This window comes from Pseudophryne corroboree, chromosome 4, assembly GCF_028390025.1.
Source record: "Pseudophryne corroboree isolate aPseCor3 chromosome 4, aPseCor3.hap2, whole genome shotgun sequence".
NCBI lineage: Eukaryota > Metazoa > Chordata > Amphibia > Anura > Myobatrachidae > Pseudophryne > Pseudophryne corroboree.
The window spans coordinates 488,188,711-488,204,483 of NC_086447.1; the positions used below are offsets into that span (position 1 = coordinate 488,188,711).

The window sequence follows — 15,773 nt, forward strand, 5'->3', positions numbered from 1 at the left end:
AGCACTCATGAGGTAAAGAGCTGTTTCAGAATGAGAATAGCCTGATTATTGCACTGTGTTACCATCCTATATACTTGATCAAAATGTAAGAGCATTTAACAATTATACAGTAGCAGAGCCAACAATTTAATTAACAGATACCAGGTACTCCATAATAACACTGTTCCAATTGGGATCTTCTTCTAGACGCCATCAGAGTTATCTCCTGTAAGTGAAGGACAGCCTTTGAGAAGGTCATCAAAGCTGGAGCAAGCACCTAAAGATCCAATATCAGAATACATACTGTTGAGATCCTTCCTAATCTTATGGAAGCAGCTGGAAGTGTTTAAAGAGAAATGGGGAAAACTGAAACTTCAAGTGGAGGAGATTAACACTGTTTGTCTCTATAGACAGTTTTGTGAACTATATAGGTAAGTGTAGAAGCTTTAGCAATAATGCTGCTAGGGACATAACCATGGATTACTGCTTCCCGTTGCAAAATGTTAGAACATGCCAGCAAATGTCACTGCCATACAGTTACCCAAGACTGCTGAGACTGTAAGACGCAACTGTAGAGCAGACTGAAGGCTGCAGGTATTATTTTTTTTATACTAAACACATGGCCCTTTGCTGCCAATAGCCCCTCACTGCTTTGTGCATTAATACAGAAAGACGCTCATAGCCATGGTTGCTCCTGGAGTATCCAAGTAATCAGTGACCTTTTGAGGCAGCCTTTACACAGACACTACTCTGCTTCTCTGATTTACCTTTTCCAGCCAGCCCACAAGACACAGATAGGGTCAAGCTCCCTGTACATGCAGACTCTCTAACAGCTACACTGAATGTTTTAGCTATAGTTACAGCTTTGTTAGTTGGAAGTCTCCATTCTGGTGGTTCATGTGTCATCTTGGTATTTTAGCACTGAGAAACTTAATCAAGCAGGCAAAGAAACTGTGCTTAACAGATCCAGCTCAGGACACAAATCATAGGTTAAAGTAGTGGCTCCCAAACTTTCTTGAATTATAGCACCCAGCAGTGTCACTTAAGTAGACTGTGCTTACCTGTTATCCTTAGTTTATTTATGTGGTGAAGGACAGGGTTACACTTCTGTTTGCCCGCATATTCTATGATTGGAAGCCACCAGCGCTGGTTTAGCCTGTCACATTGACCTTAAATAATTTGATTTGGTCCTTGACCAACAACCTGAGGCACCCATGCATTGTATTGAGCCAGACCATTTCTTTTATTAAAATGCCTGCTGTCCATGTAAAACCATCATTGTAGAGTCATACCTACTATCCATTGGCGTTTCTATAATGGGTGCAATGGGTGCGGTCCAGGGGGGCTTACATCGCACCCTTATTTTTATACTTACCTTTCTGGAGTCCAGCATCGGGCGCTGCAGCCACAGCGAAAATCCCTTCCAAAATGGCTGCCGCGAATACGCAGTAGTAAAATTGGTTTCCGGAACATGGTGGGCACCATGTTTCCAGAGACCTGCGCATGCACAGTAGACTCCGGCATAATGCCGGAAACTACTGCGCCGTGCAGAGGAGGGGGCTCACACCCGGAGTCTGCACAGGGGCTCCCTCCTCTGTTAAAATGCCCCAGCTACTATCACTTATTTGATTGTGTTTTCTACTAGGTATTCAGCCTCCAAATTCTCTGAGTTGACAATGGCTATAAAATTAAAAGAAAGCTACCCTAGTAAGAGTACCACTTTTTCATTGGAACTGTAACCTATTTTACTATGTGTCATCTTTTAATGTTAGTCAGTGGCGCACGCAGGGGGGGTTTCTGAGCGCCCCCAAACCCCCCCTGATGGACCAAATTATTTTTTTCAGAGACTGAGACATCATAGTCTCCGTCTCTGCAACAACCGCAGTCAGAGCTGCCTGGCCACTGCCCGCCTGTTCAGCTGTCAGCGCTTCCGCGTCAGTCCACAGAAGCGCTGACTGCTGTATTAGCAGTTTGCCAGGCAGTGCACCACGATCGCAGGCAGCTCTCCCAGAGGAACAGGAGACAGGGAGAACTGCACTACCCAGTGGCCCGGCGCCTAGTGTCATGGAGGATGACCGCAGCTTCACATATTAAAGAACAAGCTGCAATGTATACAGTATGTAAGTATGTGGGAGGGGGGAGATGTATGTTCACTGTATATTTGCAAGGAGGATACTGGCTGGCACAAAACTGATTAATATTGCCTGGGTGCATTTCACTGAACCTCTTCACAGCAGTAAATCAAGGCAGCACTTTAAATATATATATATATATATTTATATATATTTATTTGTGTGTGTATATATATATATATATATAAACCCCCCTTCGAAAATCCTGTGTTTGGTGTTTGCCCCTGCTAGTCTATTTTGCCAGTATGAGCACATTAATAAAAATAGAGTAATTTAATTATGGGCTTATAAAGGAGTACAGACCAAGGAGTTTGATCATTAACAAAGGGACACATTGCAAATATCATAGAACTGATTGCAGTGGAGGCAGGAAATGTGATAATATTGATATTGTGCATGTTTAATATTTTTTTTTAATATAACCTTTCTGTAATTCTGGTTTGTTTGTTGTAGAGATGAGATCTTTTATCCTACCATGAAAGCCTTTGCCCGTAAAATGGGCAAAGAGGAGGAGTTTGAAGGGCTGACTCTTAGGTCTCAGGTTGTGCTTCCTCCAAAAGGAGCATCTGAAATTGAAATTAGAATTCGACAGGTAAGAGTCCATTTACATTGGATCCTGAGATCAAAGCTGGCAAAACATAGTATTTTTCAGACCCATTAAGTAAAATAACATGTGGCACTCTGTCAGAATTTTGTCAAAGGCTCTTACAGAGGATGCATCAACAATCCCAGTGCAGAGAGGTATAACACCAATCAGAATGAGATGCCAAATACGTACAGCACTCTTTGAAGAATGGTTTTATTAGCTGAAGCAAGGGAGAGGAATTAAAAGGAAAAATGCTGGAATAATCACTAGAGTATTTCCTCTATGGTTTAGTGGGATTCTTATTTGTAAAGTAAAGAATCTCAATACTTATCACATGCAAAGTATATATTATAATAGAATGCCATAAAGCTTCTTCTCCTACAGTAAATACTCTGGGGACTATTCATTATCCCTTAATGTCTACAAAAGTAGGTGAAAATATCTCCTACTTTTTCAGTTCCTGTCTGGCCCGCTGTCTCCATACACTAGTATGGGGAGACCTACATTAATCAAGCTCCGAAAATACAAAATGTTTGGAGTCTGACAGCAGGAACCTTCATCTTCAGATGGTGCTTATTCCCTATCCCTGTTCCTTCCCTAAGGGAAGGAGTCTTGGGTTGTGAAGCCCCTGTTTGGCTCCCTCTGCTGGAAGTTGCTCGTGCATATAACCAGTTTCACACATATGTACCATCACTGTTGCGTCAGATTTGGTAGTGCTAAGTTTCATGTGGATTGCTGATCTAGGGATCACGTGGACTGCTGATCTTCTGATGAGTTATTTCCTCATCCAATCAATGTAGAATTGCTCCAGTGATTTTGTATCCATTGCTGCTACTCACTGTAAATTGGATACTTAATTATAAGGGGCCCGTGATAATGAATAGGCCCCTATGTAACTGACCGATCGAATGTTTCATATTACTTTCACTACCTCGCATGCAGTTTCTTCTTCTATACACTCTTCACTCGCTGAGCCCTTCATGGCTCGATTATGTGGACATGGAGGGGGTTCATAGGTGGTATCCAATTACCTGAGAAGAAATATCGATAGTTTTTCTCGATTTTTCAGATGTTTCAACGATATCCATGTTGTTCACCTGTATAAAAATACATTTTCTCAAAAAGACACACAGGTTCAGTGAAACCTTTGTGTCTTTGATAGAAACAGCCACGTTTGGATGAAAACCGGGCTGTTTCCGGGGATTTGGTTTGGCTGCCTGAGGCAGGTGAGTCAAAATCCCCTATAAGCCGTGGCTTGCGCCAGCTTATTAGGGCAAATAGGATAGCCCGAGGCGAGACAATTAGCCGCAGTAATTGGCCACAGCTAATTGGATACCCCCCATGTCTCTTGCTTAGCCACATGCTGGCAGCTATCCTTCATGTCTTGTTTGCTGATAACCATCTGTTACCAGTTGTAAAAGCACAATAACCGATTTACGCACTATATTGTACAACACTGAACACTGCTTTTACACATGCCATGTATACATATACTATGGGGGTATTTATCAAAGCATGGAGAAATATACCATGAGGAGAAATAAAGCAATAACCAATCAGCTCCTAACTGCCATGTTACCAGCTGTGTTTGAAAGGGTATGGGTCATTGTGTCGACACAACTTAGGTTGACAGTCATTAGGTCGACCACTACTGGTCGACATGCATGAGGTCGACAGGGTCACTATGTCGACATGGTCATTAGGTCGACATGTCAAAAGGTTGACATGAGTTTTTTTGACTGTTTTTGGTGTTGTTTTCTTCGTAAAGTGACAGGAATCCCAATTAGTGCACTGTGTCCCCTTGCATGGCGAGCAAACTTTGGGCACGTGGATCGTAAAGTATGAAAAAGTTCAAAAATGTAAAAGTGAAAAACTCGTGTTGACCTTTTGAACTGTCGACCTAATGCATGTCGACCAATAGTGGTCGACCTAAGTGTTGTTGACCTAATGACCGTATCCCGTTTGAAAAATGACAAGAGCTGAATGTTTAGTGCTGTATCTCTCTTCACTTTATTTCTCTCCATGCTTTGATTAATATCCTCCTATATATTTTATTTAAATATATTGTTACTTACGTATTCTGACAAAATTCATATATTTTTTTAGAAAGTTATTAATGTTTTTAGTGAACTATAAATAAATAAGTACATAAATAAATACAAACAAATGAGAAATTTTGAGCAAATGTGAAAACCTGTGCTAATTATTCTGTGTAATGGAATTGGTGTAAAGCTGCTCTTGATGAATTGAATTGAATTGAATCCTTAACTTCTAGTGGAAACTATAGTAAAAAGAAAATCCAAAAGCGCTACTGGTGTGTGCGTATGTAAAGTATCGCTTAATCTGGGCATACACTATACAATTATCTAGCAGATCATCTGTCCAATCTGGCTTGTTATAATGAAAATGTGGTAATGTATGGGAACAAATGACAATTGACCATTTGCTCCGGTTAAACCAATTTGTCTGAATTACAGTTTTTGCCCATTTTACACACCTACTATACAGTAGAGTTTCCAAAGGAGGACAAAATGTAGAGCGCAATCTTTTTATTTTAAAGATGCAGATAAGAACAGTCATATAAATGATGCAGTACGCAGAAAAGAGGTCTCATTCAGATAATAGTATTCAGCAGTGGTGATTAAATCCACTATACATTCGAGTAATTCAGTCATGAAATAAGTTCATAACAATATTGATACCTGACGTGAAAACCTCAGTATCTTGATGTTCTTTGTTGTAGTAACATTGATCAAACAACAGGAATTTTGATATCCAGAAATAGGATGTCTGTTTTATTTTCTTTGTGCATCTGTTTTTTTTTTTTTCTCTCCATAGCTTCAGAAAATAATGGAAAGCTTTGAGAGTGATATGATTCACGATGTACAGAAGAAAGTAGCCAAGGAGATGACTCTGGTGATATCGGAGAGAGCGAGAGAAGGGAGAGGGGTTCCAACTGGTAAGGAATGGAGAAGACCCCCTAAGTCTTATCCGAATTTGTATATACTTGCATCAATCTGTCATTTTTGGAAGTGTGTATAATATATATATATATATATATGTATATATATATATACACACACACACACACACACACACAGAGTCGGCCCTAACTAATATGATGCCCTAAGCAAGATTTTGGCTGGTGCCCCCTAGCACCACCGCTAGTTCCACCTCTGACCCTGCACCCCTTTCTCAGCACCATCACCCCTCACCCATAGCAGTCCTCATTTTGTTGCTCCTACCCCCTATATTTTAAATATGGACAGTGCGCACATTCGGAGCACAGCCCAAAAAGAGTGTGTTCTTGCTGGGAAGGGGCATGGCCCACAATAGTACCTCCAATTCAAATTATGCCACACAGTACTGCAACTTTATTGACATTTTATCATGCGATAGTGTCCCTTATTCACGTTACATCACACAGTAATACCACTTTACCTTATATACATTACTCCTCACAGTAGTGCCCTTATTCACATTACACCACACCATATTGTTCTTTATTCACATTACACCACACCATATTGTTCTTTATTCACATTAGATCACACATCTTAAACACATAATGCCACACATTAGTAATGCATTTATACACTTAATACCACACAGTAATGTCCCTTACACATATGACACACATTATTAACCACTTAACTCACGATCCCCCCCCCCCCCCCCGACCCCCAAAAAAACGCTCAGAAATTGTCGGGGTTTTTTATGAGTGAATTAGGTGAAGAACATGAATTTAACCCTATCCAAAATGATTTTTAGTAAAAATAGAAAGAAAAAAAAATGTATTTTGTTGTTTAAAAAATTTTCCCCCCAAAAAACATTGAAACATCGACCGGGAACATCGCAACCATCGGAAACATCGCAGCTTTTCATTTTGAAAGCCGGGACAGCCTCCAGGTACACAGGGGGGCTTGGGGGGGTTCATTTACACTCCCCAGCGGCTGCTATTGTCTGCAGCCGCTGGAGGGGGGTCTGGCAATCAGTAGTGGAGAGTGCAGGGAGGCAGAGGGACCTTCCGGTCCCTCAGAGCAGCAGCAGCGGAGGGAAGTTTCCCATCCCTGCCGCTGCTAACACTGTGTATCTGACTGGTCGCATCCTGTGCGACCAGGTCAGATAAAGCACTTGCAGGCATAGTCGCATCTGATGCAACCATGCCAGGCAAGTGGTTAATGTTCTTATAAACATAATGCGCATCACACAGTATGCCAACCTTTATTAATGCCCTTATACACATAATGGGGGTAATTCAGACCTGATTGCTCGCTAGCTGTTTTTTGCAGTTCTGCGTTCACATAGTCACCGCCCACCGGGGAGTGTATTTTAGCTGTGCAAGTGTGCGATCGCATGTGCAGCCAAGCGGTACAAAAAGAACTTGTGCAGTTTCTGAGTAGCCCAGGACTTACTCAGCTGCCGCTATCACTTCAGCCACCCGGGACCGGAATTGACGTCAGACACCTGCCCTGCAAACGCTTGGACACGCCTGCATTTTTCCAAACACTCCCAGAAAACGGTCAGTTGCCACCCACAAACGCCTCCTTCCTTTCAATCACCTTGCGATCGTCCGTGTGAATGGATTCTTCGTACAAACCCATCGCAGAGCAACGAACAGCTTTTTCCCCATGCAACGCGCCTGTGCATTCCGGTGCATACGCATGCGCAATTCTGACCTGATCGTAGCAGTGCAAAAAAAGGCTAGCGAGCGATCAGGTCTGAATTATGCCCAATGTCCTTTACACATATGCCACACATTATTAATGCCCTTATACACATAAAGACACCCAGTAATGCCCCTTACACATGACACACATTATTAATGTTCTTATAAACATAATGCGCCTTACACAATATGCCAACCTTTATTAATGTCCTTATACACATGTCCCTTACACTTATGCCACACATTATTAATGCCCTTATACACATAATGACACACATAATGTCCCTTTCATATATGCCGCACATTATTAGTGCACTTATACACATAATGACACACATAGTGCTCCTTACACATTTGCCGTACATTATTAATGCATTTATACACATGACACACATAATGCCCCTTACACATAAGCCGAACACTATTGCACAACCAACCCAACAGCACACAGCACTCACACGGCCGCTAACCCTGTGACCTCAGCCTCCTCTTGGATACAGATGTGTCCTCATACAGCTTGCCTCAATACGCCATGCAGCAGGAGGTGCCTGGCGTGAGTCAGCTGGCAGTTCTCTTAATGTCGGGCGCCTTTTTTAATGAAAATGCATCTTATTTGCACTACTATGTGGCTAGCATGCACAAGCAGCTTCTGCTGATTAAAATGATACGTAGCATTTTGTATGCAGATACAGCTACAGTCATAAAAACAGAATATAGGCATGTTGCATATCATTTTAATCAGCATAAGTTGTTGTGCCCCATGTCATACCAAATGCCCTAGGCATTTGCAAAGTTTGCCTATGCCTATGGCCGGCTCTGTATATATTGTAATATCTGCATGCACAATCCACAATTAGTGTGTGGGTTTTTATTGGTATACTGTTATTCTCATTAAAAAAATGTACAATTCCAGCCTTGACCAGGGCAGTTGCCTGGTGCTCCACATGAGCCCTTGCTGGTGTTTACACACACATGTATCTTCCTGCTGCTTATGTTGCAACAAAACATGCAGGCACATATTGTAGACTTTTTTGCAACTACTCATATACACGACATTATCAGTACCAGTATAGCTAGAGTAATCCGTTCCCAGTACCAGCCTGAAAATAAGGAGTTCAATGGCATACTGTATACATGAAGCTCTTTTTATATCGCAATGTTAGTTACTCCAGAGATTATTGATAGTACTAGCTGTTCTACCCGTTCTTCGCACGGGAGTTTCCGATTTTCACGGTTGTAAATATAAATGAGTGTTAAAAATTTGGTAAATCTATAGAGCTATAAATTTGAGACGTCTTACTGTAAGTAAATAGTAATCCATGGTTCTTGGCATTAGCCGAGTAGCGCTCATAGCAGATACGGTAAAAAGTGACAGGATAATTTTTGTGGTTTTATTAAATTCTACACACTGGAGGTGCAACCTAAATTTTGATCCACTTGTTCGTTTGGGCGTTATCGTTCACGCAACGCAAGCCACGCATCGGTAATGACGTTATTAGGTCAACCCCCTTTTCATCCCCTCAGGGGAAGTCTATCTGCACAACTTCTATTTTCTTATATGCACCATATTATACTCTGTTTATTGCATTATGGAACCTATTCAGTGCCATCACTACTGATATGCGATCACATTTCCCCACTAAGTCAAGCACTGCGCACGTACAGGAACCGTACTGTGTCATTGCGGGCCGGGGAACTGCGATCACATCTCACTATGCAAACGCCTCTTCCTGATTGACCAGCAGAGGTGTTCGCGGGCCGGCCTTGTAGGGGCGTCAACTCGGCATCGGGCAGACGAAACGATAGAAAGGGGGGTGGGTTCAGGATGGCCGTGTGACGTCACATGGAGCTGCTGTGACCGAAAAATGGCTGCCCGGCGTCTGCCTTCACAGCCTGGCTGCAGAGGCAGGGGGGCTTCCACAAAACATCAATGCGATCACAATTACATTGCAATCGCATCACTGCAGAGTATTTGCATGCTGGGTGGCCTTGCCCAATGCTGGGCGGCCCCCAGCATGCGATCGCAGCCGGTTGCAGTTTTGCTTAAATCACAAAACTGCAACTGAAACTGAATGAGGGCCTATATACATAATAAGAACATAATACACATTACATCATTTTTATTTTAGTTTTGTCAGAATTGTTCACAGAGAGATTCAAATACTGATTGAACCCTGGTGTTCAATTTGAACTTAGAACATGAACACTAGATGGATTCCAGTTAGGCCAAACACTCACTTAAACTGGGTAGGCTACACACTATAAGATATACCGTTCTGATTGGGCACGCAAAACGGTCATTCATCGCATGTTCCTATCTAAAGTGCTGCATGTCAGATGGGCTGATGTAATCATCAATGACATGCAGTTACATGCATGCTGTAATGGCACATTACACCGTTGTACACTGATGTAACATTACTCACGCAGTGTGTACCCAAGCTTTAGAGGGAGAAGAAAAATGTCCTCCTTGCTGCATAACACAGCCTCCCTACATTGTAACTTTGTTCTTGCCCCTGTAAACAACAGGAAAGGGGGAGATGAGGGAAAATTATGGTACATAAGGATTCATGTGGAACAAGGCGAGCATGTGGTAATAGGATAGAGGCTGTGTGTTATTTGTGACATTGGGATCATATATGTGCCAGGGGTCATAGAGTACATGAAATTTGGTATGGAGGCTGGTCACAGAGGCGGAACTACCGGCAGGGCAAGCAGTGCGTTGCACTGGGGCCCGCCTCTGTCCAGGGGCCCAAGCATGTAATGAGTCAAACTGACTCATTACATGCCGCTGTGTGCTGCCGGCAACCGCTGCCCGCAGCGCACAGCCGCCCACAGAGGAGAAGAGCAGCGGCACGGACGGGGGAAGGAGGAGGACAGAGGTGAAGGAGGGAGCCGCAGCAGCGCTTTGTTACTGGTGGAGGCGCTGCTGCTGCTGCCCCTCTGCTTCACTATAGGCTGTCTTCCGAGAACAGCCTATAGTGAAGCAGGGGGGCAGCAGCAGCAGCGCCTCCACCAATAACACAGCGCTGCTGCGGCTCCCTCCTTCACCTCATCTACTGCCCGGGAATCGTCAAGCTGCACGAGGAGCCTGAGCCAGCAGAGAGGGTAAGTATGATTCTACTTTCTTTCTTTCTTTCTTTCTTTCTTTCTTTCTTTCTTTCTTTCTTTCTTTCTTTCTTTCTTTCTTTCTTTCTTTCTTTCTTTCTTTCTTTCTTTCTTTCTTTCTTTCTCTTTCTTTCTTTATTTCTTTCTGTCTCTTTCTTTCTTTATTTGTTGGGACTGCCTGCCGCTATGTGTAAAAATGGGGGACTGCCTACCGCAATGTGTAAAAAGGGTGGACTGCCTGCCGCTATGTGTAAAAATGGGGGACTGCCTACCGCAATGTGTAAAAAGGGTGGACTGCCTGCCGCTATGTGTAAAAATGGGGAACTGCCTGCCGCAATATGTAAAAAGGGGGGACTGCCTGCCGCAATGTGTAAAAAGGGGGGACTGCCTGCCGCTATGTGTAAAAATGGGGGACTGCCTGCCGCAATGTGTAAAAAGGGGGGACTGCCTGCCGCAATGTGTAAAAATGGGGAATCTGCCTGCCGCAATGTGTAAAAATGGGGAATCTGCCTGCCGCAATGTGTAAAAATGGGGAATCTGCCTGCCGCTATGTGTAAAAAGGGAGAATCTGCCTGCCGTAATGTGTAAAAATGGGGAATCTGCCTGCCGCAATGTGTAAAAACGGGGGACTGCCTGCCACAACGTGTAAAAAGGGGGAATCTGCCTGCCGTAATGTGTAACAAGGGCACGCTGTCTGCCATAATGTGTAACAAGGGCACGCTGTCTGCCGTAATGTGTAACAAGGGCACACTGTCTGCCGTAATGTGTAACAAGGGCACGCTGTCTGCCGTAATGTGTAACAAGGGCACGCTGTCTGCCGTAATGTGTAACAAGGGCACGCTGTCTGCCGCTATGTGTAAAAAGTGTACGTTGTCTGCCGTTATGTGTAAAAAGTGTACGCTGTCTGCCGTAATGTGTAAAAAGGGGACGCTGTCTGCCGTAATGTGTAAAAAGGGGGACGCTGTCTGCCGTTATGTGTAAAAAGTGTACGCTGTCTGCCGCTATGTTTAACAAGGGCACGCTGTCTGCCGTTATGTGTAAAAAGTGTACGCTGTCTGCCGTAATGTGTAAAAAGTGCACGCTGTCTGCCGCTATGTGTAACAAGGGCACGCTGTCTGCCGTTATGTGTAAAAAGGGGACGCTGTCTGCCGTAATGTATAAAAAGGGGGACGCAGTCTGCCGTAATGTGTAAAAAGGGGACGCTGTCTGCCGTAATGTGTAAAAAGAGGAATCTGTTCGCTGTAAGGTGTAAAAGGGTCTCTACCTGGTGTAGTGGTGCTACTGTGCGGCGTAATTTGAAGAATGGAGACTACTGTGCACCATTTTAGGAATTGGTATTATTTTGTGGCCACACCCCTTCCCCGCGAAGCCACGCCACTATGTATTTTTGCGCGCGCCTACGGCGCGCACTGCCCCTGTTTTACATGCAGGGGTGGGGCTCCGATGCCGTTTCTTGCACACAGTGCTAAAATGTCTAGTTACTGCACTGTTGCTAGGTATCCATTTCTCTGGCCCTGAGCAGGTCCCCCTCACCAGATCCTCTCAAGGGGTGAGGGGGTGGACTTGGATGGGATGGGGGGGGGGGCCCAAAGCATTTTGTCGCACCTGGGCCCACCGCTTGCTAGTTCCGCCACTGAGGCTGGAGATCATATGTAGCAAAGGGGCAGATGTATTAAGCCTGGTGAAGTGATAAAGTGGAAGGTGATAAAGCACCAGCCAGTCAGCTCCTGTCATTTTTTCAAACCCAGCCTGTAACATGACAGGAGCTGATTGGCTGGTGCATTATCACCTTCCACTTTTATCACTTCACCAGGCTTAATACAAGTGCCGCAAAGGGAGAAAGTGAGGGACATAAATCACAATGTAGGAGGTATGCAAATGTATTTGTTCATTTATTTTAAATTTGCGCAGGCAGTGCTAGGGTTAATGTCCAGCAGGTTCAGTGTGTGGTAGAGTGCTAGTTAAACTGCATATAACCAGCATTTATTATGCATTTAGAGACCAATGTATCTGATGCATTTTCTAATGCACCGGAATTGTGCAAGAAGTGTTCAAAATAAAAATGCAAGTAGAAATGCAAATATGTAAGGTCTCATTTGGTAGTTTCATTCTTATGTCCATCCACACAGGGGCGAAGCTAAGCGTTCTTTCATCTAGGGCAAGGTCTTAGCTGAGCTACCCCTCTCTCTCTTTGCCCCTCTGTAGCTCTTTCACTGCATCCTCCATATCTCTGTCATTGTTCCTTGATCCATATCTCCAGACTCTCTGATTGCCCCCTCCATATCTCTCACTGCCCCTCCTTAGCTCTCTTACTGCCCCCTCCTTGTCTCTCTCACTGCCCCCACCATGGCTCTTTCACTGCCCCCACCATGGCTCTCTCACTGTCCCCACCATATCTCTCACTGCTCCCTCCTTGTCTCTCTCACTGCCCCGATCATGGCTCTCTCATTGCTCTCTCATTGACTTCTTCATGACTCTCCCACTGACCTCTCCATGGCATTTTCATTGCCCCTGAAAATACTTACCTTTGACTATGTGAGGCTTCTCTGCTGTAGCCGCTCTGCATTCCTCCTGTGCTGCTTAGATACCAAGTGAACCTAAGATGCTTTTGCTGAGTACAGGGTTGTGTAATAAAATGTCATATTGGATTGCTCAGACAGTGATCCGTGGAGTTACATAAGCATTTTTTTGGCGCCCCTGCTCATGCTTCCCTACATTTGGTGTTTAGGACACAAGCCACGCCAGCACCAACCCCCACCCCAGCTTCGCCTTGGCATCTACATCATACTTGCTTACTCTCCCAAGAAAGTCCAGGAGACTCCTGAATTTCTACCAGTCTCTCAGCTTCCACCCACTTCCACAATGAAGGGGGAGGTCACATGCTTGGTGATGCGATGGGTCGCGAGTTATGTCATTAATCATTAATTTCCACCCACGCTGCAGCATTGCACACTGTGGTGGTGGTGGTGGTGGTGGGGGGGGGGGGGGGGGGGGGGGGGGATAGGGATGGGGATGCTTAATGACGTGAATTGCACCACCATGTTCCCTCTGGAAAACATCCCCCTTCAAACTTAACTCTAGAGAGTAAAGAAAAAGTAAATCTGCGAATGACAATATAGACGTGATTTTCAAGTTGCTATATACAGTATGTACAACACAACTACTTGCTTTCAGTGTACCTGATTTGTATTTGTATGCAGAGCTCTGGAAGAAACCAGCCATGAAGGAGAGCTTCTCGCCTGTTAGGCCACAAATTGCTGAGAGATTTGTTCAGCGACTAATGAGTGAGCATCAGGACAGAGCTGCTGAGGTAAACTATATAGTCTTTGTTTAGGTGGAATATGATGGAAGAGGATGGCAAAACATCTTACACTGGGAGCCTAATCTACTCTCTGCCCAAACTAACAGCACGAGACATTCAGTCAGTGCCCCATGACCTGTCAACTGCACACTTGTAGTGGCCACTTTATGTACTGCAACAAGATACTGGTCTGTTGTACCGGTTTTTTTGTACCGGTTTATCTTTGGAAACCAGCTTTTTAAAATGTGCTGTTAGTTAAATCTCTGTTATATTTAAACAATTTTTGTGGTTAATTATTGTTACAAAGCTTCCTGTTTGTCTATGAATAGCTGGAGACTGGAGCTGTCATGGGTGTTCTTAGCTTGCTTTGCTAAAATGCTTGTTACTATTGGCATAGGTGACTTTCAGTAAGGAACATTTGGAACACTGTCTAACATCGCTGGCTTGTGACATTATGGCTAGAGAACAGAGTAACTTTGAGTCATACTCCACATTTTATGAGAATCTTCTTCAGCAGGAGCATCAGTTGCTGTACCAGAAAGAGCAGGTGAGTCTGTTTCTACCATATGAACTTGTTTATTATCCAAACAGCTTTCTCTGAGAAATATAATGAACTACTGTTCATTGAACAATATTAGCAGCTTTTAAAATGTGTATTTAAAATCCTACTTTATGTCATGCTTATTGGAAGAGTTATATGTTCCGTATCGCTGATCTTTCCCTTTTTTACTTCTTTTAAATTGTCCCCTATCATCCTCTCATATACAGTATGTGGTATATCCCATGGATGTATGAGGGAGAGAACTCAGCAGAAATCTCCATTTCCTCCACTGTCCCTCCATTTCCATCCTCAGCTGCAGCCCCCATAGGTTTTTCAGATTTACCAAGCTCCGTAATACAAAGCATTCCAGAGTTTGGCCCTGGCAGCTAATGCCATTTTCAGATGGCGTTAACCGCTGTAGCCTATGTACTACATTTGACAAAACTTACCGGGAGAGGCTTACTCCAGAACCCTACCAGGCAATGGCGGCCAGACATTTGTGTTCAGTAGACTGTGCATTCACAGAACCCTGAGGGAGATGCAAAATTATTGTATTTGTTATCATTTCACTTTTTACACATTGCAGTGACGTACTTCTTTCTGAGCTCCTGTGTCTGCATGTGAAGAAAAGTACATTTGAGCAATGTATCATTTCTTATTTCCGCGAGTAGCGGTGATAAGAAATTATAATTATCAGGTCTGAAACCCAATGAGGCATAATATGCCTCAATTTCGTTAACTGTTCTTTCACTTACATCTCCTATAATTTTACACTGTTCTCCGTTCAATACTATATATACAACTAAATAACTTGTTATTCTGAAAATATCTAAAGAGCAATATGAGCAGAAGGTATAGTAGAATAAGGTACAGTAGAATATGTCTTACACAATGGAAGCGTTCATAAGAGGAAGTAAGCTTAACAACAGCTGTGCTGTGAGTGGTTATGTTCTAGATAAGAGCAGAAAAGCTTAGCTGTAGCTCATACACGTCGTTCGTACTCTCACAAAGCCTTTGGATCACTTTCCCAAACTTCACCATTACTGTCCAAGTTTTAAGGTTATCCATGCTTGAGTACAGGTGACTTAATTAGTACCTCAGTGAATTTGATTAAATCATCTGGACTCAAGCATGGATAGCCTTAGAACCTGGACTGCAATGGTGGAGCTTGGGAAACCCTTTACTAATATATACAATCTCACCAAGGAACAGGAAAGATTCTGCAATCTTGCAGATAGATCCATGACCTTAGACAGTCAGTGGTATATGGCCACAGCATATTTTTTTTAAACTACAACCTTTTAACCTTAAGAGGAGGAGGAATACTGGCAACAGGTAGCCCTAAGGGTCAAGGAGCCTGTTCCCAATAACCAAATTCCAAAAGTCATATATGCAGTGCCTAACCCAACCAAGCTAAATTCCAAATGTTGCGTATACCATGCCCAACCAACTGGTCA

The 15,773-nt window shown here is 43.5% G+C and overlaps 1 protein-coding gene across 4 annotated transcripts in view; it reads left to right on the top strand.

Moving 5' to 3' along the window:
* LOC134909816 (uncharacterized) overlaps positions 1-15,773 on the top strand; it is a 366,238-nt gene that overhangs the window by 188,419 nt on the left and 162,046 nt on the right. For all 4 annotated transcript variants that reach the window (XM_063917096.1, XM_063917098.1, XM_063917097.1 and 1 more), the window contains 5 exons: positions 187-410; positions 2,565-2,703; positions 5,536-5,656; positions 13,675-13,784; positions 14,173-14,322. In XM_063917096.1, the coding sequence (XP_063773166.1) occupies positions 187-410; positions 2,565-2,703; positions 5,536-5,656; positions 13,675-13,784; positions 14,173-14,322 (744 nt within the window). The remainder of the gene's footprint in view (positions 1-186; positions 411-2,564; positions 2,704-5,535; positions 5,657-13,674; positions 13,785-14,172; positions 14,323-15,773) is intronic.